At 48.4% G+C, this 22,092-nt stretch overlaps 2 protein-coding genes across 3 annotated transcripts in view; one reads left to right on the top strand and one right to left on the bottom strand.

Moving 5' to 3' along the window:
• Macrod1 (mono-ADP ribosylhydrolase 1) overlaps positions 1 to 22,092 on the bottom strand; it is an 899,697-nt gene that overhangs the window by 569,718 nt on the left and 307,887 nt on the right. The window lies entirely within an intron of this gene.
• Positions 4,375 to 20,905, top strand: Spindoc (spindlin interactor and repressor of chromatin binding). 2 transcript variants are annotated; one of them, XM_051146047.1, is made up of 6 exons: positions 4,375 to 4,745; positions 10,952 to 11,281; positions 11,357 to 11,506; positions 11,641 to 11,766; positions 11,931 to 12,131; positions 20,696 to 20,897. In XM_051146047.1, exons 1-6 carry the CDS (start codon positions 4,616 to 4,618, stop codon positions 20,788 to 20,790), a joined length of 1,032 nt encoding a protein of 343 aa, XP_051002004.1. In that variant the 5' UTR covers positions 4,375 to 4,615; the 3' UTR covers positions 20,791 to 20,897. The 2 variants fall into 2 exon arrangements, with proteins under 2 accessions (XP_051002004.1, XP_051002003.1); XM_051146046.1 differs by having other exon boundaries at positions 4,376 to 4,745; positions 20,658 to 20,905.

The following is a 22,092-nucleotide window of genomic DNA, read 5'->3' as shown; positions in this document are numbered from 1 at the left end:
CATGCCTAGCCTTATTTTATTATTTAAAGGAAGGCGCTGGAGTGATGACTCATCAGTGACAAACACTTATTTTCCAAGAGGACCTAGGTTCAATTCCCTGCATATACACAGTGACTCACAACAATCCAAAACTCCAGTTTTAGGGGCTCCAACACTTTTTCTGACCTCCACGGGCGCCAGGCACACATGTGAAGCCCAGTTACACATGCAGGCCAAACACTCATGATCATAAATAGTCCATGATTGCAAATATTTTATTCCCTCAGATGAGGGGATGAGAGCTGTTCTTAAGCTTCTTTCTGAATTTTTTCTTTTGTTTTGTTGAGACAGAGTTTCTCTGTGTACCCTTGGCTGTCCTGGAACTTGAACTCACAGAGATCCGCCCACCTCTGCCTCCCAAGTGCTGGCATTAAAGTTGGGCTCCACCACCACCCAGCTTCTTTCTGAATTCTTGCTGGCTGGTTCAACTCAGCTATTTTGGCCCAAACTCCTCTGTGAGCTGACTGATTCAAACCGGCTTCTCTTCACTTCTGACTGAATTGGTCTGCCTGGCCTCAAACTAATTCTGGTAACATAAAATTTTTTTTTAATCTTCTGGGTTTTTCTCTGGGTTGTTCTGTCTTTATCCGTGTCTAACTTGTTTTTCTATGTAATCTGTCTGTGTAAAAACTACCCCAATACAAAACTCTCTTTATCCCTGCCCTGCTCTTAAGTAGCCTCTCTTTCCTGTCCTATTCTCAGGCTAGTTTGGGAGTCATCTTGCCCTATCTCTGACTCATTCTGTCAACTCTGTCTCTGATTTGTCACTTTGTCTGTCCTTCAAGTGGACATCACTTTTAAACATGGCTGCTTCCTTCTATAAAGTAACCCGACCTTCATTGTTTGGGATTAAAGGTGTGTACTAAGGGCGTGTCTGCCTTCTACACATAGACCTAGAAGGTCTTTGGCTATGATCCCTTGCCAGGGCAGGCGTATTGCCGAATTAAAATTCCTCTACACATGATAGTTATTCTGAGAGGTAGAAACACAGCCCAGGCTAAAAAACAAAAAAATTTAGCCTCAGTCGGAATAGGCGAGTTTGACAGAGAAACCTGAACTCAGTTTTCCTCCAAGTTCCATGATGAGCTTAGGGAGATGGGACCAGTTCTGGTCTGAAATGCTGTCAAGAAATAGGGCAAGGCCAAGGATGCAGGTCAGAGGAGTGTGCTTATGTTACATGTGGCTTTCCAGGCATGGTCACTGCTGTCCTGTGATTACCCACAGGAGGCACAGGAGGCAGGGCCCAAGGGGCACACAAGCAGCTCACAAGTGGTTCAGAGGTGACACATGGACCTGTGTACAAGCTCCACGAAGCCGCTCTCCTCCCGGGGTAAGTGGTCTTAGGAGCATCTGTTTCTTTGAGTTGTTGGTGGTGCCATTTCTGGGTGACTAGACATTTGTTTACTTTTCACCAGAGAAAGTAAACATGACTGTCACTGGTATATTGTTTAATCTCCAACATAGCAAGGACAAAGGTGATCAGCTCAGAAACTGGCACCCTCATTATCTGGGAGACAGGATTAATAAAGGGGGAAGTGGACTTCGGAAGAGAAGCAGCTAAGCAATCACTTGTCACTGTTTTTGTCCTGCTCTAAACATCGCCATTTAGACAACAGTCTGCCTGTCACAGGCATCTGGAAGTCACTCAAACAGCTTCTCTTCACTTTTTGTTTGATTTGCTTTTTTTTTTCTTTTCTTTCTTTTTTTTTTAAGCTTTATTTATTAGAGATGCACACGAGAAGGCGGCACCAGATCCCATTATAAATGGCTGTGAGCCACCATGTGGCTGCTGGGGAACCTCTTGAAGAACGGCCAGGGCTCTCAACCTCTAAGCCATCTCTCCAGCCCTTCTTTTCTTCATGATTTATTTTATGTGCATTTGTGTTTTACCCACACACATGTCTATGTGAGGGTGTTGGATCCCCTGGAACTGGAGCTACAGATGGGTATGAGCTGCCATGTGAGTGCTGGGAATTGAACTTGGGTCCTCTGGAAGAACAGCCAGTGCTTTTAACCACAGAGCCCTTTCTCCAGCCCCTTGGTTTGTTTCTTTCTTTTCTTTTCTTCTCTCTCTTTCTTTTATTTTTATTTATTTATTTAGTTTATCTAGACAGGGTTTCTCTTTAAAGCCTTGGCTGTCCTAGACTCACTTTGTAGACCAGGCTGGTCTTGAGCTCACAGTGATCTGCCTGCCTTTGCCTTCTGCCTCCCTGAATGCTGGGTTTAAAGGCATGGGCCACCAAGTCCAGTTGACTTCTGCTTTTTTGTTTGTTTGTTTTTTGTTTTTATTTTATCTGCATTGGAGTTTGCCTGCATGTATGTTTGTGTGAAGGTGTCAGATCTTGGCATTACAGAGAGTTGTGAGCTGTCATGTGGTTGCCGGGAATTTAACTCAGGTCCTTTGGAAAAGCAGTCAGTGCACTTAGCCGCTAAGTCATCTCTCCAGCCCCTGTCTGCTTTTTAAAGATATATTTTATTACGTTTTATTTGTTCAATATGTCCTCCTGTTAAAGATATGTGGTGGCCAAAGAACTAATATCTATTTAGTATGTGGTAGAGGATTATTGTAAGGCACTTACTGTTAACCCTAACTTCAATCCTCAGGACTCACACAAAGGGGAGAACCAACTCCCCAAGTGTGGCTCTAACCTTTGTAAAGATACTATGGTACACATCTCCATAAACAAACAAATACATGCTACAATACCAGGGCTATCAGTCACTTAGCTTTCAAACAGGAAATAGGAACTGCCAGGTGTGGTGGCACACGCCTTTAACCTCAGCACTCGGGAGGTAGAGGCAGCCCGATCCCTGTGAGTTCAAGGCCAGCCTGGTCTACAAAGACGAATCCAGGTCAGCCAAGGCTACACAGAGAGACCCTGTCCCGAAAGACTTGAAAAAAAAAAGGAACCACAGGGGAAAAGCTCACAGGGGGGATAGAAGAGCTGGAAGCCCAACAAACTCACAAAGGGGCTGGTGTCGCAGCTTCTCAGGGGGGAGTTAGAACTAAGGAGGAGCTGTGGGAGGAGAAAACAGCAGTCTTTCTTGCCTTCCAGGCTTCAGTCACTACCTCTCAACACCCAGAGGGCTGAAGCCTCCTGTCTGTGGCCAGCCTACTGCAAAACACAACAGAGAACACCCAGAGGCTGTTGGGCAAAAAGCAAAGAACAGCTTTTAGGTAGGAAATAGCTTCATTTGGAGTATCTTTAAAGTACTGGATACATTTCAAAGTCAGAAACTTCCTGAATTCCTTTTTTTTTTTTTTTTTCCTATTTTCGAGACAGGGTCTCTCTCTGTGTTAGCTTTGGTTGTCCTGGACTCACTTTGTAGACAAGGCTGGCCTCGAACTCACAGCAGCCCGCCCGCCTCTGCCTCCCGAGTGCACCACCTGTATGTGGTGACAGGGCACACCTTTAGTCCTAGAACTTGGGAAACGGAGGAGGAAGAGTCCCATGGCAACCAGGGCTACACTGCTTTTCTCTTCTGTTCCCTAGCCTCCTAGATCACCCCGAATTATTGTTTCTTGGCTGATTTAGTGGCACTTTAAATCGGAATTTTTAGTTCTAGACATTTTTGCTGTTTCTCTGCTGAAACAGTGTGTATATGGTGGAGGAAGGAGTAGTGAGGGTGTTCCCTATTAGTGTAAGCGCCCATTGTGACAGCCTCCACTCGGCACCAGGCACCACGAATGCTAGGCAGCAACGCCATGGTAACAGCATCCTGGTCTTGGAGGTTCTCAGGGGATCTGCTGTGTCCTAGGAAAAGGCCACATTCTCTGGACTCAAGTTTTTTAAAAACGGAAATGATATTCCCCGGGAAGCTGTTTACACACGCCCACACACCACCAGTCCTCTTCATCTTCTAGAATCTTTGTTTAGGAGGCTCCGAAGCGACTTCCCCATCCCACCCCACTCCAGAGCGTCTGAGCCACTAGAAAGGAACGCGGCGCAAAATAAATAAATAATAATAATAAATAAAATAAAAATAAAAAATACAAGAGATGTTGTCCCCATCTGAGCCTAGGTAACTTTCTTACACCCCTGCCGCTCTTTTCTTCGTCTGCGATGCCTTCCGGGCGGCTATTCAAGGGAAAGCCAAAAAAAAAGATGCGGAGCAGCCCTACAGTACCCTCTCCGCCCGCGGCTGGCAGGGGCTGCCCTGGCAGGTCTCCAAGGCTGCGGACGCCCCTAGCAGGTTAACACTAGGATTCTCCGCCGCGCAAAGAATCCCGCGACTCCGCGCTGCCCAGGGTTCTGGCCGAGACGCGTGCCTGGGGCGGAGCTTGGGGCGTGCCCTCGCGTGATTGGTCAGTCTGGTCAGGAGGCGGGGCTGCCGGACGGACGCTGACAATGAGCCTCCATAAAAGGGAGCGGCGGGGTCGTGGGCCCCGGATCGAACCTTCCCAGCCCGGGGTCGTGACGAGTCGGAGCTCGTTGTTGGCGGGGCGGCCGGGCGGTCGGGCGGGTCAACTGTAGGCGGGCCGCGCGGGCCCGGCGTGGCCCGGGACGGGTGGCGGCGCGCGGAGACCTGCGAGCCGGTCCTCTGCTCTCCGGTCGCCCTTCTCCGCCTCCTCGCCATGGCCCTGAGGGCCGAGGGCGCCGCGGCCCTGGACTGCTTCGAGGTGACGCTCAAATGTGAGGAAGCAGAGGACGACGAGGAGGCCGTGGTGGTGGCCGTGATCCCGCGGCCCGAGCCGATGCTCCGAGGTGAGGGGGGGTGGTAACCTCACTTCCGCATGGCGGCCGGGGGCTCGGGTTCCCGGTCCCCAGGCGCGTCCCCCCGCCGCCGGCGTCTGCAGCCCCGGCGGGCCCTTCCCGGCCCGGTCCGCGTCCGGCGCGCGCCCTAGCTCCTCCCCCACCGAGGTTTGGAATCCCAGGCCTCTCGGAGCGCCCCTTCCTCCGTCGCCCCTCCCCCGCTCAGAGTCTAGAGACTTCCATCCATAAACTAGCGCTTGGGGTCTTCCGGTTCCCTGCGCCCCCCACGGGCCCAGCGTAGAGACCGGATTCCCAGGACTGGTTTGTGCGCGGCCACTGTCTCCCTGTTCCGGCCTGACTGTGTCCTAGGCCGAGGGGCGACCAGGCCTCTAGGCCCCAGGCTAGCCGCCGAAGGGATAACAGAGGTGAAGGCTGTCGCGTCTGGCGACTTCCAGAGAGAGGGATTTTAAGAGACCAGCAAATAGAACCGGTTCTCCCCTCCTTCCCTCGTCTCCAGGCCTTGTCTCTTAGGAGCCACAGGTGTCAGTTCTAGAACCCCCGGCAATTGAATGGAGCACCAAGCAGCACCCAGTTTAAGAAAAGGGGGACTTGCTTGGGGTGGGTACTCAGCCGTGTACATGGAGATTAGTCATCAAAGGAGGTATTTGAGGGACCACCTGGGAATAACTCGCTCTCCCCTTCCCTTCCCCCTTCTTCCTCTTTCCCAGCTTTTGTCCAAAGGAGAAAACAAAGGGCTACCTTTATGAAAGACAATTAGTCATGAAAATGCAAATATTTCCTTATGGTGGAATACCTTAAACGAGACAGAACCCAAAAGAGATTGGACTACGTCGTTGATTGTGTTTCTGGAATTTAAGGATTTCCTTCTCCCTTTTGGAGATGGGAGGAAGGGTTAGAAAATTCGAGATATAAAGGCCACATTCCTCTCAGTGTTTGGTGCATCACACAGATTCTTTTCTGCTTCCATAAAGCACTTTATGGAGCGCTTTCTTTGCTGTTGTCAAAGGTTCCCAGTTAATCCACTCAACAACCCTGCCAGGGTGGCCTCATCACTGTTAGAAGGAAATAGACTTCTACAGAGGTTCATTCCTCAACTGTATTTATTGGCCAGGTATATGCCAAACTGTTTCAGGCGGAGGTAGAGGTGGTAACAGTGCTGAAACCTTGCTCTTGAACGTACATCCCAGTGGCAGCCAACAGGTAAATTGAACTTAGTGTGTTAGGTGGCAATAAGTTCTTTTTTTATTCTCTCCCTCTTTGTGTGTGTGTGTGGGGGGGGGGGGGGGATTGCCAGCATGCATGAAGAAGTCAGGCCAGCTTTCGGAAGTCAATTCTTCCCACCATGTGGGATAGAATTTGACTCATCAGGCAGCAAGAGCTTTTACTGGCCCAGCCCAGCCATCTCCCTGGCCCAGCAATCAGTTTTTTAGAGAATACAAAAGGAATAAAGAGAAATGGGGGTGTGTTAAGAATGGTTGGATAGAAAGATCCCAAAGCCTCTTGGCCTAGGCACAAGGTTCTAGGAAAATCTGGGCTATGCCAAATGGATGAGTTCAAAGCTTTGTTCTTTGTGCTCAATGTGACGGTCCAAGCTAATTCTGTCACTCACAAGGCAGAGGCAGGCAGACTTCTGAGTTTTAGGTTATCCTGGTGCACACAGTGAGTTGCAGGCCAACCAGAGCTATAGTGGGACAGTGTTCTTAAAAATGAAAAATAAAAAAAGTTTTTGATTTTTTTTTTTTTTTTTTTTTTTAAATCATAGTTTCCCTTTTTTTTCTCTCCTGATTTTTGTTTTTTGTTTTTCCTTAGAGATAGGGTTTCTCTGTGCTTTGTAGATCAGGCTGGCCACAAACTCAGGGATCTGCCTGGGATTACAGGTGTGCTCCACCACACCCAGCTTAGTTTCTTTTCTGTTGTGACAAAACACCATGACCAAGGCAAAGTATAAACGAATGGCATTCGTAGGACTTGTTGGCATGCACCTTTAAATCCCAGCACCTAGGAGGCAGAGGGCAAGGCTAGCAGATCTGAGTTAAAAGCTAGCCTCAAAAAAATTGTGGGGGGTGTGGATCGCAGGCGTTTGTTTAGGGTTAGAAGCCATGACCTGTCATGACTAAATGCATGGCGGCAGGCAGGCATGGTGCTGGGGCAGTAGTAGCTGAGAGTTTACACTTGGTCCACAAGCACAAGGCAGAGTATAGGAGCTAACTGGGAATAGTGTGGGGCATTTGAAATTTTATTTACTTAATGTATATGAGTGCTTTACCTGAAGAGGGCATCAGATCATATTTATAGATGGTTGTGAGCCACCGTGTGGTTGCTGGGGATTGAACTCAGGACGTCTGGAAGAGCAAGGGGCACTCTTAACTGCCGAGCCATCTCTCCAGCCCGGCCAGCATGGGACATTTCAAACCTGAAAGCCTTGTTACCCACCACCACCTCTAACAAACCACACCTCTAATCCTTCCCAAACTGTTCCAGTAACAGTTCTAAGCACTGATGAAGATGAGCCTTTAAGGAGCCATTCGCGTTCAAACCACCACAGTTTTGTCTCTGTAAGTGAAAGGATTATCTGCCAGTTTACTGAGAAAAACAGGGCTTTGGTGTAGACCTGTTGGAAGGGTTGGAAATAGGCTTTGAATATGGTTAAATTCGGTGTCTCTTACAGGCAGAGTGATTAGCTAAGCAGTTGGATATCTACATTTAGAATTCTCTCGAATGCCTTGCCAGGGTATTAATATGAGTTGCCAGGCTTGTGATCTGAATTACTTAGGCTGATTCAGGAGGATCACAAATTCTCAGCCAACCTGGTTAGTAGGTCTTGTCTCAAAAAGTAAAAAAAAAAATAACTGGAGATAGAGTTCACTGATAGCATACTTGTGAGATAACAAGTAAAAGTATGTGGCCCTTCAGTCAGTCCCACTGTTCCCAAAATAAAATACTGACGTTGTCAGCAAGCAACAGGTGAGATTTACCCAAAGGAGGGGACCAAAAGGAGTCAAAGGGCTGAGGTCAGTCGCTTGGCATTGATGTCTAGAACCATTGGTGATTGAGAGTTAGACGCCAAACAAATCTCCTGGGGCCTGTGCAGTGCTGTGGAGGCAACATGCCACAGGGGAGTGGGGTGGTCAGTGGGGCAGATTGCAGCTCCTGCAGGGAGTTGAGAAGATAATGTCAGGGTGATCTTCAGGAGGAGGGAAGGGAGCCTATGTAGGTGACAGGAGAAGGAATAGGCAAGTAGTTTCCAGAGTGCTTTTGAGTAGTAAAAGTCAAGATGGAAAAGGGGATGAGTGGGAGACTTGGGTTGGTTGACCGTTGCAAGACCTGGTTTAGGGGAATTGAGGGAAAGAAGGCCAATTAAAACTAGGTGCCCTAGGCCAAATATGGTGGCCCACATCCTAGCACTGGGGAGGCATGTGAATCTTGGTGAGTTCCAGGCCAGCCTGGTGTGCAAAGCAAGTCCAGGACAGCCAGGACTCTTACATAGAGAAACCCTGTCTCGAAACACACACACCCGCCCCCAAAGAAAGAAACTAGGGGCCCTGGAAAAAGGTTCTAGGACCTATACCGTTCCATTAGCTACCTCTTCCTAAAGCTCCAGTGTGTGAAGGAGTTGCTGCTGTTGGTAGAGAGGGATACAGTACCCAGGGCTCGTAGGCACTTGGCAGGAGAGTGCCAGGCTGTGCTGAACTGAGGGTTTGCATCGTTGCAAATATTCAAAAGCACCCTAGGAAAGGAAGGCTGGTTGTGAAAGACAGGTTGACTTCTGGGAGAGGCCTCAACCTGTAGAGGAACAAACAGGACAGCCATTCCCTGTGTGCCAGTTCAAATTTAGTATTTTTTACACTCCTAAGAGTATATACTATTGTGGTTAATCTTGGTTGCTGTCTGGTAAAAGGTAACCTCAATTGAGGAGTTGCTTCCATCAGATTAGCCTGTGGGCCTATCTGTGGAGCTTTTTTTGTTTTGTTTTTTTGATTGCTAATTAGTTGATATAAGTGGGCCTGAACTTTATAAGAATTGTAGCTCAAGGAGCCTGGGAGAAAAGCAGTGAGCCCCTTTCCCTGGTTGCTGCTGTAAGCTCTGCTTTAACGTCCCTAGATGACTGACTATAACCTTTAAGTAAAACCCTTTCTCCCGCCCCACCCCCCCCACTTTCTTAGTTAGTTACTGTTGCTGTAATGACTGTGACCAAAACCAACTTGGGTAGGGTAGGGTTTATTTCATGCACAGTTCATTTAACAGTTAATTTTCAAAAGCAGCGAGGGCAAGATCTCGTTCAGGAACCTGGAGGCTGGAGCTGACACAGAGGCCATGGAGGGTGCTGCTTCCTGGCTTGCTCTCTTGGCTTGTGCAGCCTGCCTTCTTACTGAACCCAGGACCACTAACCCAGGCATGGCCCCACCCACAGTGGGCTGGGCCTTTCCATATCAATCACTGAATAAGAAAATAATCTGCAGGCTTGGGGTACAGCCTGGTTTTTTATGGAAGCATTTTCTCTGTTGAGGCTCTGGTAACTCCAGCAGTGTCAAGTTGACATTAACTAGTCAGTATACTCCCCTAGTTGCTTTTGGCTGTGTTTATCACAGCATTAGAAACCAAACTTGGACAGAAATTAATACCATGAAGGTGTGGTGCTGCTGTGGTGGGCCTGACAATTTTGGTTTGGTGGGAGGGTTGTGAAGGCGTTTGGAACTTGGCCAGTAAGCGCTCAGAGTTTGATGAGCTACAGTAGGAGCTTAAAAGGTGAGACTGTTAGCCGGGCGTGATGCCGCACACCTGTAACCCCAGTTTGCAGGGAGGAGGAGGCAGTGAACTCTATGAGTTCAGGCCAGCCTTGGTTCACAAAGCAAGTCCCGGACAGGCAGGGCTACCCAGACAGAAAACCTGTCTCACAAAACAAAAACAAAACAAAAAAAGATGAGAATGTTAAGAGCAGCCAGGTATGGAGGTGCAGGACTTTGGGAGGAAGAGGCAAGAGGATTTCTGAATTTTAGAGCAAGGGCTACACAGGGAATCCCTGTCTCCATGGGAGAAAGGAGGGAAGTAAAGACTCTTATCAGGGCTGTCTCTGTGATATATTTACATTTTAAGGATCTGTGAGTGAGCCAGGCATGGTGGGGCATGCCTTTAATTCCAGCCTTGGCTGTCCTGGGCTCACTTTGTAGACCAGGCTGGCCTCAAACTCACAGCAATCCGCCTGCCCCCCCACCCCACCCCAAGTGCTGGGATTATAGGAGAGTGCCACCACCTTCTGGCATGCATTCAAGCAGCATTCTTCTGTGGCTCCTGTTCAAGCTCACACCTTGAGTCCTTCCTACTTTGGCTTTGTTCAGTGATAGATTGTAACCCTAACCCCTTTTCTCTCCAAGTTGCTTTGACTTTGATGTTTTATCACAACAATATAAAACAAAAAGCAAACTAGAACAACTAAAAAGCAGAGTCTGTTGGCAAAACCCTATAATCCTATCTATACAGGAGGCTGAGGCAGTAGAATTGCATTTTAAGGCTAGCCTGGGTAACAAAGCATGACCCTGAGTTCGATCCTCAGAACCCCCCATGTAAAGGTAGATGAATAGAATTTCATCCCACAGCATTGTCGCCTGGTCTCCATGAGCACTCCTTGGCACATGTGCGCCACTCCACTCCACCCCATTATACAAATACTGTTGGGGGAAGGCTAGAATTATATCTCTGTGGGTTGAGTACTTGCCCAGCACACATGAACCCCTAGGTTTGATTCCTGTCACCTCAAATACCAGGCATGGTGGCACTTGCTGCACTCAGAAGGTAGATGCAAGAGGATTAGGAGTTAAAAATTGTCTTTAGTTGCATAGTAAAGTTGAGGCTAGCCTGGACTGAGACTGAACTATGCATTGTGGCTACACGTCACATATGGGTACAGTTGATTATTAAGTGAGGAAACTAGAAGCTCACAGGAATGATACCTGCCAGGTGATCAGAGCAGGCATATGGTGCCCTGGAAACATCTATAGAAAGGGATCCGTGACGAGATAAGAGGTCGTATAAGGGTGAAAATGTAATCCTAAGCATCTTGGCTGTGTGCCTCGTGCTGGTCTGTTAGGAGCTGATGGGGAGCTGGAACATCGCACAAGAATCCTCTCACCCACCCCACACAGGTGTGTTCTGAGCATCACCAGCCCTGGCATCTTCACAACACACTCCCCTTTCTTCAGTAACCCAACAGGAAAAGACGCCGCTGCTTAGGCCTAACCTTCTGGAAGCAGGTGGCGAAGGCTGTGAGGAGCCCAAGCAGCAAGTGTCCTGGGAGCAGGAGTTCCTGGTGGGGAACAGCCCAGGAGGCAGTGGACGGGCGCTGTGCATGGTGTGTGGGGCTGAGATCCGGTCCCCATCAGCAGACACTGCTCGCACACACATCCTGGAGCAGCATCCCCATACGCTGGACCTGAGCCCCTCTGAGAAAAGCAACATCTTGGAAGCCTGGAGCGAAGGGGTGGCCCTTCTGGAAGACATTCAAGATGACCAGCCATCCCTGCCCAGTCTAGGTAGTGAGGGTGTGGGCTGAGGGAGAAGTGGGGCCTATGGGTGCCCTCGAGCTCAGTGGGCTTTTGCCCCCTCAGAGTCAGGCCAGGATGGCCAGCCAGACCCCATCTCCAATCCGGACCCTGCCAGGATGCCAGCAGAGATTGTGGTCCTCTTGGACTCCGAGGACAACCCATCCCTCCCTAAGAGGCTCCGGCCCAGAGGACTCCGCCCCCTTGAGCTGCCTGGTCAGTGAGTGGGGAGATGAGGCTTAGTGGGAGACCCTGTGCATGGGCTGGGGCAGGCAAGTGTCCTCAGTAGCCTGAAGTTAAAGAGCTCAGGCAGAGTGGCCTTAAAGTGCTAAAGTTTTTGCCTTTTGCAGTTGCCCCTGTCACAGAGCCAGGAAATAAAAGGCCTCGTGGTCAGAGATGGAAAGAGTCACCTGAGGAGGAGCCTGTTAGAAAGAAGAGAAGCAAACATATGACCAAAAACCTGGACCCTGACCCAGGTGAGGGGATTTAGGAGTGCTGAGCCTGGCTCTAACACTGGAGCAGGAAGTCCATAAGGAAGTGGACAGGCAGAGGGCACCTGCATGCAGCTTAGCTGAAGCTTAGAGCTTTACATTTGGGTTCTGGCCTCCTCTTCTCACAGTTCTACATGGCCTTCTTCTAGACCCCCCATCTCCTGAGTCACCCACAGAGACGTTCGCAGCACCAGCTGAAGTCCGACACTTCACAGATGGCAGCTTCCCTCCTGGCTTCGTCCTTCAGCTCTTCTCCCACACTCAGCTCAGGACCACAGACAGTAAAGACTCTTCTAAAGACAGCAAAGCAGCAGCAGAAGGCCTGCCCCTGCCACAAAGTCCCTCTTCAGGTGAGCCCTCCTGGGAGGGGCTGGTGAGGAAAGCTGAGTCCCTGGATCACAGCCAGAGCTCAGGGGAAAGGTGCATGGTGGTTAGAACCTCAAGGAAAGGCCAAGGACAAAGGGGTTTGAATGCTGAGGAAGCTGGCCTCTGAGCTGAGCATCTCTGGAGGCGGTCATTGCATTGTGCTAGGCCCCCCAAAGCTCAGTGCCCAACTTCAGACCATGAGGCTGGTTCCACATGGAGCCCTGGAAGAACTTTTCTCACACTAGTGATACAGGGGCCCAAGTGAGGTAGGTACCCAGCCATTTAAACAGGGTGGGGACCGGGACCCCGGGTGATGAGCATCAAAATGATGCTCCATAGTCCAACAGCTCAGTGAACTTCTATTGACAGCTAGTGCTTGTGTTTATAGCCTGTTCCACTGATGGAGAAATTTATGTAATTCATTTGGTTCTTAGAAAAATACCTTATAAGTCAAGCGTAATACAACGCTTGAAAGTCCAAGACTGAGCCAGGTGGTGGTGGTGCACACCTTTAATCCCAGCACTTGGGAAGCAGAGGCAGGTGGATCGCTGTGAATTTAAGGCCAGCTTGGTCTACAAAGCGATTCTAGGACAGCCAAGGCTTCACAGAGAAACCCTGTCTTGGAAAAAAAAGAAAAAAATGTAAGTCTGAGACTGGAGGTCAGCGTAGGTTGTAGGGTGAGAACCGATCTTAAAAAACCAAAACCCAAAAAAGTACCTTACATGAGCTGGACCTGGGGGCTCATCAGGTGAAGACACTTGTTGCCAAGGCTGAAGACTTGAGTTCCATGCCCAGATCTCACTTGGTAGAAAGAGAAAACCGGTCTCTGACCTCCATGTGTGGACCGTGGCCCACATGCTTCCCCTCCCCAAAGTTAAAAAAAAAACAGAACACAACTGGGTATGATGCAGGGGGATCACTAAAAAGACAAACTTATGAAGGGTAAACTCTTATTCCAGGCGGAGAAACCAAGTTTTCCAAGAGATGCCTCCTTTCCCATGGTCTTATTATGAGTTTTCTATTTGCTGCTGTAACAGATTATACAATTAATTTAGTAGCTTAAAATAGCACACATTTGCATTTCTGTATTGGAGGTTGTCAGTAGTGGGTCTTCCTGGATAAAACTCAAGGTACTAGCTGAACTGTATTCCTTCTCTGGCAATTCTGGACACAATCTTGTTTTTTGCCTTTGCTTCTCTAGGGTTTTGTTTTGTTTTTTTGTTTTTTGAGACAGGGTTTCTCTATGTAGCCCTGGCTGTCCTGGACTTACTTTGTAGACCAGCCTGGCCTCGAACTCACAGAGATCTGCCTGCCTCTGCCTCCCGAGTGCTAGGATTAAAGGCGTGCGCCACCACACCCAACTCTTGGTTCTCTACTGTTCCTTGGTTTGTGATCTCACATTCTCAAAACCAGCAGTGGCTTGTAGAGGTTCTCAAATCTGTCTTTTGGTTCTAACTCAGCAACCCCTTTCTCCCATGTATTTCAAACAAAACAAAACAAACTATCTTGAGTGGGGTTGGCTTTAATACTTCTGTGAGAGCCAGGCACATAATCCCAGCACTTGAGAAGCAGAGGCAGGCTGATCAATGTGAGGCCAGCCTGGTTTACAAAGTGAGTCCAGGACAGCCAAGGCTACAACAGAGAAACCCTGTCTTGAAAAAAATAAAAAACAAAACTCTGTGAGTTCAAAGCCAGCCTGGTCTACATAGTAAGTTCCAGGATAGCCAGAGAAAATAGTGAGACCCTGTTTCAAAAAAAGAACAACGCAGGGCAGTGGTGGCACACGCTTTTAATCCCAGCTCTCGGGAGGCAGAGTCAGGTGGGTTGCTGTGAGTTCGAGGACAGCCAAGGCTACACAGAGAAACCCTGTCTCGAAAAAACAAAACAGAACAACAACAGACCCTTGTGATTTTCTTTCTTTCATTCATTCATTTTTGAGACAGGGTCTCTTCTACATAACACTGGCTGTCCTGGAATTCAATATGTAGGCCAGGCTGGCCTCCAACACACAACCAGGTGTCGCTATACCCAGCTATCCTTGTGAATATCTCTATTTTATTATTTATGCAGTGCTAGGGTGGAACCGTGTATGTCTCCCAAATGCTAGCCACAATTCAGTCTGTCTGGTTTGTTTGTTTTTTGTTTTGTTTTGAGACAGAGTTTCTCTGGGTAGCTTTAGCTGTCTTGGACTCCCTTTGTAGAACAGGCTAGCCTCAAACTCACAGTGATCTGCCTGCCTCTGCCTCCTGTGTGCTGGGATTAAAGGCGTGTGCCACCATGCCCAGCCTGTGTTCCCTTTTTGTTGTTATTTTAATTTTTTGGTGTTTTGAGACAGGGTCTCAGTATGTAACTCTGGCTGTCCTGGAACTGACTATGTAGACTAAGCTGGCCTTGATCCACTTGAGATCTTCCTGCCTCTGTTTCCTGAGTGCTGGAATTAAAGGCATTTACTACCATGTCTATCTCTTTAATTAAATTTTGTTTGTGTGTTTATTATTATTATTTTTTTTCTGAAGACAGGGCTTCTCTATGTAGCCTTGGCTTTCCTGTGCTTTCTAAACCAGGATGGCCTTGAACTCAGAGATCCTCCTGCCTTTGCCTCCCCAAGTGCTGGGATTATAGGTGTGCTCCACTATGCCCGGACTTTAATTTAATGGTGGTTCACACCTTTAATCCCAACACTTGGGAGGCAGAGGCAGGTGGATCATTGTGAGTTTTTGAGGCCAGCCTGGTCTACAAAGCGAGTCCAGGACAGCCAAGGCTAACACAGAGAAAACCCTGTCTCAAAAAACAAAAAACAAACGACAAAAAAAAGATTTATTTATTTTATGGCTGGGTGGTGGTACCACAAGCACTCTGTGAGTCCAAGGCTAGCCTGTTCTACAGCGCTAGTTCTGGGACAGTCAAAGCTATACAAAGAAACCTATCTCGCCGGGCGTGGTGGCGCACGCCTTTAATCCCAGCACTCGGGAGGCAGAGGCGGGCGGATCGCTGTGAGTTCGAGGCCAGCCTGGTCTACAAAGTGAGTCCAGGATGGCCAAGGCTACACAGAGAAACCCTGTCTCGAAAAACCAAAAAAAAAAAAAAAAAAAAAAAAAAAAAAAAAAAAAAAAAAAAGAAACCTATCTCAAAATAATTTGTGTTTGTGTGTGGATATGTGCATGAGAGTGCGGGTACCCATGAAGGTGTTGGAGGCTGGAGGTGTTGGATTCCCCTGGAGCTAGAATGTTTGTGAGCCACCCAGTGCGCATACTGAGAATCAAACTCATGTCTTCCAAGAGCAGTATGGGCCTTTAAACACGTAGCCTCCTCTCTAGCCCCAGTGCCTTTCTGCACCTATAGTCAGTCCTTTGACTACAGTGAGAGAGCAACGACTGCCATGATTGCCATGCCCTCTAGGGAGCAGCGGCTGAGTGAGCCTGCTTCCTCCTCTCATCCGCTCATCTGCTCATCTTGGGTAAGGCGCTGCTTGTGAATGAGGGATTGTATCCCCAGGGAGTGCTTAGGCCCTTGCCCCACTAGATTGGAAATGTGTCATTAATGTGCTTTTGGAGCTGGGGTAATAAGACAGCTAGTAGGCAGCTGCCAGTCCCTGGCATGGGTCTTGCAAAAAGGAGGTGAGCTTTTAGTGTAGAGGCAAGCAGGTCCCCGGTAGCACCTACTTTTAATAGTTTGGTTCCTCATCAGAGCTCTGTAGAGGAGCATACCATTTGCCTCTGTTTACCAAAATGCTCTCCTTCACTCCTACATTTGGATCAGTTTTAGTGTTCACATGCTGCAGCTTGAGTCACATTCCAGGCCACTCCCTGGGCTAAAATGCCCTGCTTGGACTTGCAGCGTTCTGGGCCTCCTTGGTCAACCTCAGATCTTCTGCCTTCATGAATGAAAGGCTCCTTCACTTTGAGTCTTGGGGCGTCCTGTGCCCAAATTACCTGTCTGTGGTGGTAAGTTGAGAAGCAAAATGGAAGGGAGGGCACCATAGGTGATAGCAATCAGAGAAAACGGGACAGAGGAGGTGGCGCTGTGTTCCCGGTGCTGTCGTGATCGTGGAGCCCAGCCATGATCCTGGTGGATTCCTGTTTTTGGAACCCAGAGCTTTGACAGTACTGGGGCTTTTGAGGATCCTGCTGGAGGTTTAATTAAGACTCAGAGACATCTGTATACTGTAAGGCTGTTGGCCTTCTGCTGGGCAGTGTCTCAGCTAGCATCTAACTGCTTCCCAGCTCTGTCTTGTCTTTGTTCTGCTTTCTTCAGCTTCAGCTTCTCTGCCCTAACTCTGCCTTCCAGCTCTTTATTATGCAAGAAGCCACATTCTTTACTCAACTGATCGGCTTTGGGGGTCTAGTGGGGAATTCCACAGCAACCTGTCTTTTTAAAGGCTGGCGAGCACGTGACATTTACATATTCTGCACCCAGGTGCTGCCAGCTGCAACTAACAGTTGAAAACACTTTCACAGCCAGAAAATATATCTGTGGGTCGTCCCAACAGTACAGCCTCCATGTAAGTAAAGTTCCTACTGTGCTGCAAAGAGGAAAAGAGTAAAAATCATGGATATAGAAACTAGGAAAGCTCACTGTTGTCAGTTTAGCTGAACTAATGGATATGCCTATGTGGCTGTCTGGAAAAACTTCTGGAACTTTCCAAGAGCCTTGCTTGCAGTATAGGGGTGAAGTTTCCAAACCAGTAGAGTGTAAGTTCAGTTTTCTTATCCAATATATTTTATTACAAACTTATTAACCAAGCGTACGTCCCTTATAACCCGACTAACCGAAACAATAGGAAAAGAGGATTAAAGAAAAACAAAACTGTAAGGATATCAGTTCTGAGGAACGATTCTCCTGGCGTTGTCAGCAGGATTTCTTCTGCTGGAACCTGAAGTAGCCAGAACCCGGAACCTCAGCAGGAGCCCGGAGGCCCACAGCTTTCCCTCAAGGGTCTCGAAGTGGAACAATAAACAGCCAAAAATATCCCAAGTCTCCTCAGGCCCTGCCTCCAGTTTTGGGCTCATTTATATATCTCCTCCCAGAGTCTGTTCATGGGATCTTTTCAGCTGGCATCAATCAAGCTCCCACATGATTTCTAGTGGATTGATCTCACCTGTTCTCACAAGACTGTTCCGATCCCACAGTTGGGATCATAACAAAAACAGGTTTCTCTCTCCTTCAGTAGAGAACATAAACCGTGAAGATAATCCATCCACAAGTCACTGGAGGTGGGAAGGAGGCTTCTTTTAGGGAGAGAGGTTAGAACAGGGTTTTACTGTGATGACTTGGTCTGTTTAGAATTGGTAATGGGTGATTTTTCTGGCCTCAGCCTCCGAAGTGTTAGAGTCAATCATGTGCCACTGTACAATGCCTGGCTTTTGCTTTTTTTTTTTTTTTTTTTTTTGAAACAGGGTCTTCTATAGCCCAGGCTGGTCTCAAACTATATAACAAAGGCTGGCATTGAACCACTGATCCTCCTGTCTCCACTTTCCAAGTGCTGACCCAGGAAACTAGTCACCACAACCACGGGCAAGAAGATATTTCCAGACGGAGCTGATCAGGGAATGCAATGAGAGAAAGTAAAGCACCTACATGTGCAAATGTGAGCCTCAGAAAGTTTTGGGTTTTGGGTCACTTTTTGTGTCCTTGGCAGCTAGAACAGTACCTGTGTTATTCCAGTGCCCTGTTTCTGGGTTGTCTAGCAATCTCTGACACGTCATCATCTGCTGCAGCCAGTGGGGGCAGGTGTAATAACCCATCAGTCACTCTGCAGTCCCTCTCCCCCTGTGTTCCGGTTTCTCTTCCTCTGTCTGTCTCTCCCACCCACCCACCCACCCCCTATCTACACAAAGTTGCTGTCTCTCCTTTCTTGGCCTCTTTATCCTCTGGCTACTGTCTCGTGTATTCCCAAGATGGAATCTTTACTCTGTCAGCTGCCTCTTACCTTTCTCAGGAGTCCATCAGACTCAGACTTTATCCACAGCATTCCACACTAATGGTTCTTCTTTGCCAGTGTCCATTGACTGACATAAAGTTAAAGCCAGTATTCAGGCTTCTGTGTTCTCTCACTCTGTTTCCATGCTCTAGTTATCTTGGAACAGGCTATCTATGCCCTTGTAGAGTAGAGCCCTCTTCCTCTCTTCCCAGGTGCTGGAGTTAAAGGTGTACACCACCACACCTAGCATTTCCCATGTCCCTTCTGTAGGCGTATTTTTTACATGTATTTTGATTTTGATTTCTTCTCTTTCTCCCTTCTCCACCCCAATCCTTTCCAACACCCCAATGCCAGATAGAAAAAGATTAATGGGGAGAAGGGACGTAGTTTTCCTGAGTTACTTCCTGCTGTTTAGGGGCAAGTCCAGTCCTCATTTGAGGACATCTCCAACTTCTTGTCAAACTATCAATACCAAGAGCAGCAGTGGACTAAAGCGCCAGCAGCCGCCTTCTTCCTTGAAACCCCGTTTCTCTCTGGGTCTGGCTTTTATTCCCACTGGCAAAGACCACAGCCCCGCACGAGGTAGTTACCAGCTGACAGGCATCACGTGCCCTCTTTTTTTTTTTATTGTTATTATAAAATATTTTATTTAATTTTAATATATGTGCATTGGGATTAGGGTGTCAGATCTTGGAGTTACAGACCGTTGTGAGCTGCCATGTGGTTGCTGAGAATTGAACCCTGGTCCTTTGGAAGAGCATGGCAATACTCTTAACCACTGAGCCATTTCTCCAGCCCATCACGTGCCCTCTTATAAGGCAGTACCAGCTGTGGACAAACTGGAGCAGCCCCCGTATCCCACACCTGGGATTAAAACAAAAACATGTTTACATATGATAACCCAAAACTTCCATAATAAAACCGTTGCTTCTTTTTTTCAAGACAGGGTTTCTCTGTGTAGCCTTGGCTGTCCTGGGCTAACTTTGTAGCCATTTCCTGCTTGGCTCTGTCCCTTTTTTAAAGAAATATTTCTTAGCCGAGGGTTGTGGTGCACACCTTTAGTCCCAGTACTTGGGAGGCAGAGGCAGGCAGATCTCCGTGAGTTTGAGGCCAGCCTAGTCTACAAAGAAAGTCCAGGATAGTCAAGGCTACATAGAGAAACCCTGTCCTGGAAAAAAAAAAAAAAAAAAAAAGAGAGAGAGAGAAAGAAAGAAATTACTTATTTTATTTTTTTTATGTACCTTGGTGTTTTTCCTGCATGCACTGTTTGTGTGAGGGAACTGGAGTTGGAGTTACTGACAGTTGTGAGCTGCCGTGTGGGTGAAGGAGTTGAACTGTTATCCCCTGGAAGAACAACCAGTGCTCTTAACTGTTGAACCATCTCTCCAGCCCTCCGTCCCCCCTTTTGTTTGTATTTCAAGACAGGGTTTTTTCTTATAACCTTGGCTGTCCTGAAACACTCTCTGTAGACCAGGCTGGCCTCAAACTCACAGAGATCCACCTGCCTCTGCCTCCTGAGTGCTAGGATTACAGGTGTGCACCACTAGGCCTGGCATTTGACAATCTTATTGCAGTGGTTGGTCTTGAAGCTTTTGGGGTTTTATTTTATATCAGGCTCTTCTCCACAATTTACTGTTTCTATTTTATATTCATTGGTATTTTCCCTGCATGTATATCTATGTGAAGCCCTGGAATTATAGTTTATAGAAAGGTCTGAGCTGCCATGTGGGTTCTGGGAATTGAATCATGGTCCTCTGAAAGAGTAGCCAGTGCCCTAAACCTTTGAGCCGTCTCTCTAGCCCTCAAGTCTAGACCTGAAAATGACTTTGAACTCCTGGTTGGCCTGCCTCTTGAGTCCCAAGTGCTATGATTGCTTTGACATAGCATTTGCATGGGCCCAAGTCAAGGACATGTTTGTGTTTCTACCTGCCCTGTCTGGAGTCCTGGCTTTGCCATTCTCAGTACCTTCCCAGTGCTGCTAAGTCACCTGACTATGTGGAGCCTGAATGAAGGCTGCAGAGTAAAGCTGGGGCACTAACCCAGGGTGTCTTGTCACTCCCATGCCATGGGGCAAAAGCCATGTGTAGACTTAATGGGTGTTCCCTATCATATCACTTCTAAGTGTAGTCTCTCTCTCTCTTTTTTTTTCTCCTCCTTCCAAGACAGGGTTTGTCTCTGCAACTAACCTTGGTTGTCCTAGACTCTCTTTGTAGTCTAGGCTGGCCTCGAACTCACAGAGATCCGCCTGCCTCTCCTCCCAAGTGCTGGGATCAAAGGTGTGCGCCACCACGCCTGGCTCCTATGTGTAATCTTAAAGGTGGAAGCTGGAGAGCAAGGTCATGGCACTGTGAACCCACATGCTGAGTACATGGGGAAGAAGCTACATTTAATGCTTGGTCTGTGCCTCAGAGCTGTGAAGTCCTCCATTCCTATAGAATCAGGAATGGGCCTTGTGCTTTCCTTGGTCTTCTCCTCAGACAAGATGCTGGGCTATGGAAATGAGAAAAGCCCTGGTAGTCTGGTATGGTTTGCAGGTTTGGGGACCCATGGGAACGCCCTGACTGTGCTTTCTGCTCCCATCCCTTCCCAGCTCCCCCTCCGGGGCTCCGTGGGACACTGGATCTCCAGGTTATCCGTGTTCGGATGGAGGAGCCACCAGCCGTCAGCCTCTTACAGGACTGGTCCAAGCACCCCCAGGGCACCAAGGGGGTGGGAACAGGTGACAACCCAGACTGGCCCAAGGTTCTGTCAGAATCCAATGCCACTGTAAAAGGACAACCAGAGGCAGGAAATGGGGTATAAGTTTTCATTTCCCGGGGAGGGGGGTGGGAGGAAGGAAGGTCGGGGGAGGAGGTAGTATCCCCCTTTGGCTTAACTCTCAGATCTGCCCAGCTTGGCTACCTGATGGACAGCTTAAAACTAGGTGCCGGAACAGTGTGGAGGAGGAGGAGGACAGCACTGTCCATTGGGGTACTAAAAAATGCTAGCCCCCGGCCAAGGCTGAGGTAGACCAGGTAGCTTAGGCTGTTGGGTGATAAGGCATTGGGCCTGTGGAGAACACCTTCCCCAATCCTTTGCTGACCCATTCTCTGACCCCACACCTCCTCCTTCCTCTCAGCTCCTACCATTCTCCCCTGGCACAGTGCCTTATGCAGAGGTGGTCATGATGAGGTTTGAACTGAGTCCCACTACCTCGGGGGACACCTCCTCCCCCACTTTTGGTTCCTCCAGCAGGAGGCCTCCATTACCTCTCACCACCTCATCCCTGCTGAGGGCTCCCTTTACACCCCTTCACCTTATGTCCTGTTGCATCTGTTGTCCTGTTGTATATATTGCCTTTGTTGACAATAAATTATTTTTTTTTTTATTAAAAGATCTGTCTGGGCTGTCATTGGGGAGAGGGAGGATTCTTAGAGCAGCATGAAGGACAGGAAAGGGAGTATCCTGGGTGGGAGCCAGAGACCCCCCCCAGATTAGAGCCTACTTGAACCTCTGGACCTACTTAACTTGGTGTCAGTCAACTGAGAGAAACATTTATTTGACCTACTGACCCACCTAGTAGGCCTCTGTCCAAGCAAAGCTTCTATGGAGCTGGGGCTATTCACACCCAAGGAGCTAAGAGTTACTGGAGCCTGATGCTGGCCAGCCCGCACAGGCACCTCCCCTTTGATGAAAAGGGGGCACATCCCTGCTTTCTTGCAGGTCTGTAGATTCCACTACACAGTTCGTTTTTGTTCCCAAGTCCACCTCAGGTCTGCAGATTTGGGACTTCCTGAGCTAACCCTGCACAGACCTAGTCAGTAGGTTTTGCATTTGGGGTGAAATGACCCTCCCAGGTTGTTTACTATTAAACCCTAGGTTTCACTAGCAGATCATTGCAAAGTTTGAGGCCAGCCTGGTCTACAAAGCAAGTCTAGGATAGCCAAGGATACACAGAGAAACCCTGGGGGGAGTGGGCAGCAACCCCCAAGAAGTATGCAGGAGTGGGGCCACCACACACTGTTGGCTGTTTGGCTGCTCCTGTG

This window comes from Acomys russatus, chromosome 5 (assembly GCF_903995435.1).
Source record: "Acomys russatus chromosome 5, mAcoRus1.1, whole genome shotgun sequence".
Classification (NCBI taxonomy): Eukaryota; Metazoa; Chordata; class Mammalia; order Rodentia; family Muridae; genus Acomys; species Acomys russatus.
Note: the sequence above shows the minus strand (reverse complement) of the source record. Positions and strands in the feature narration are given on the sequence as shown.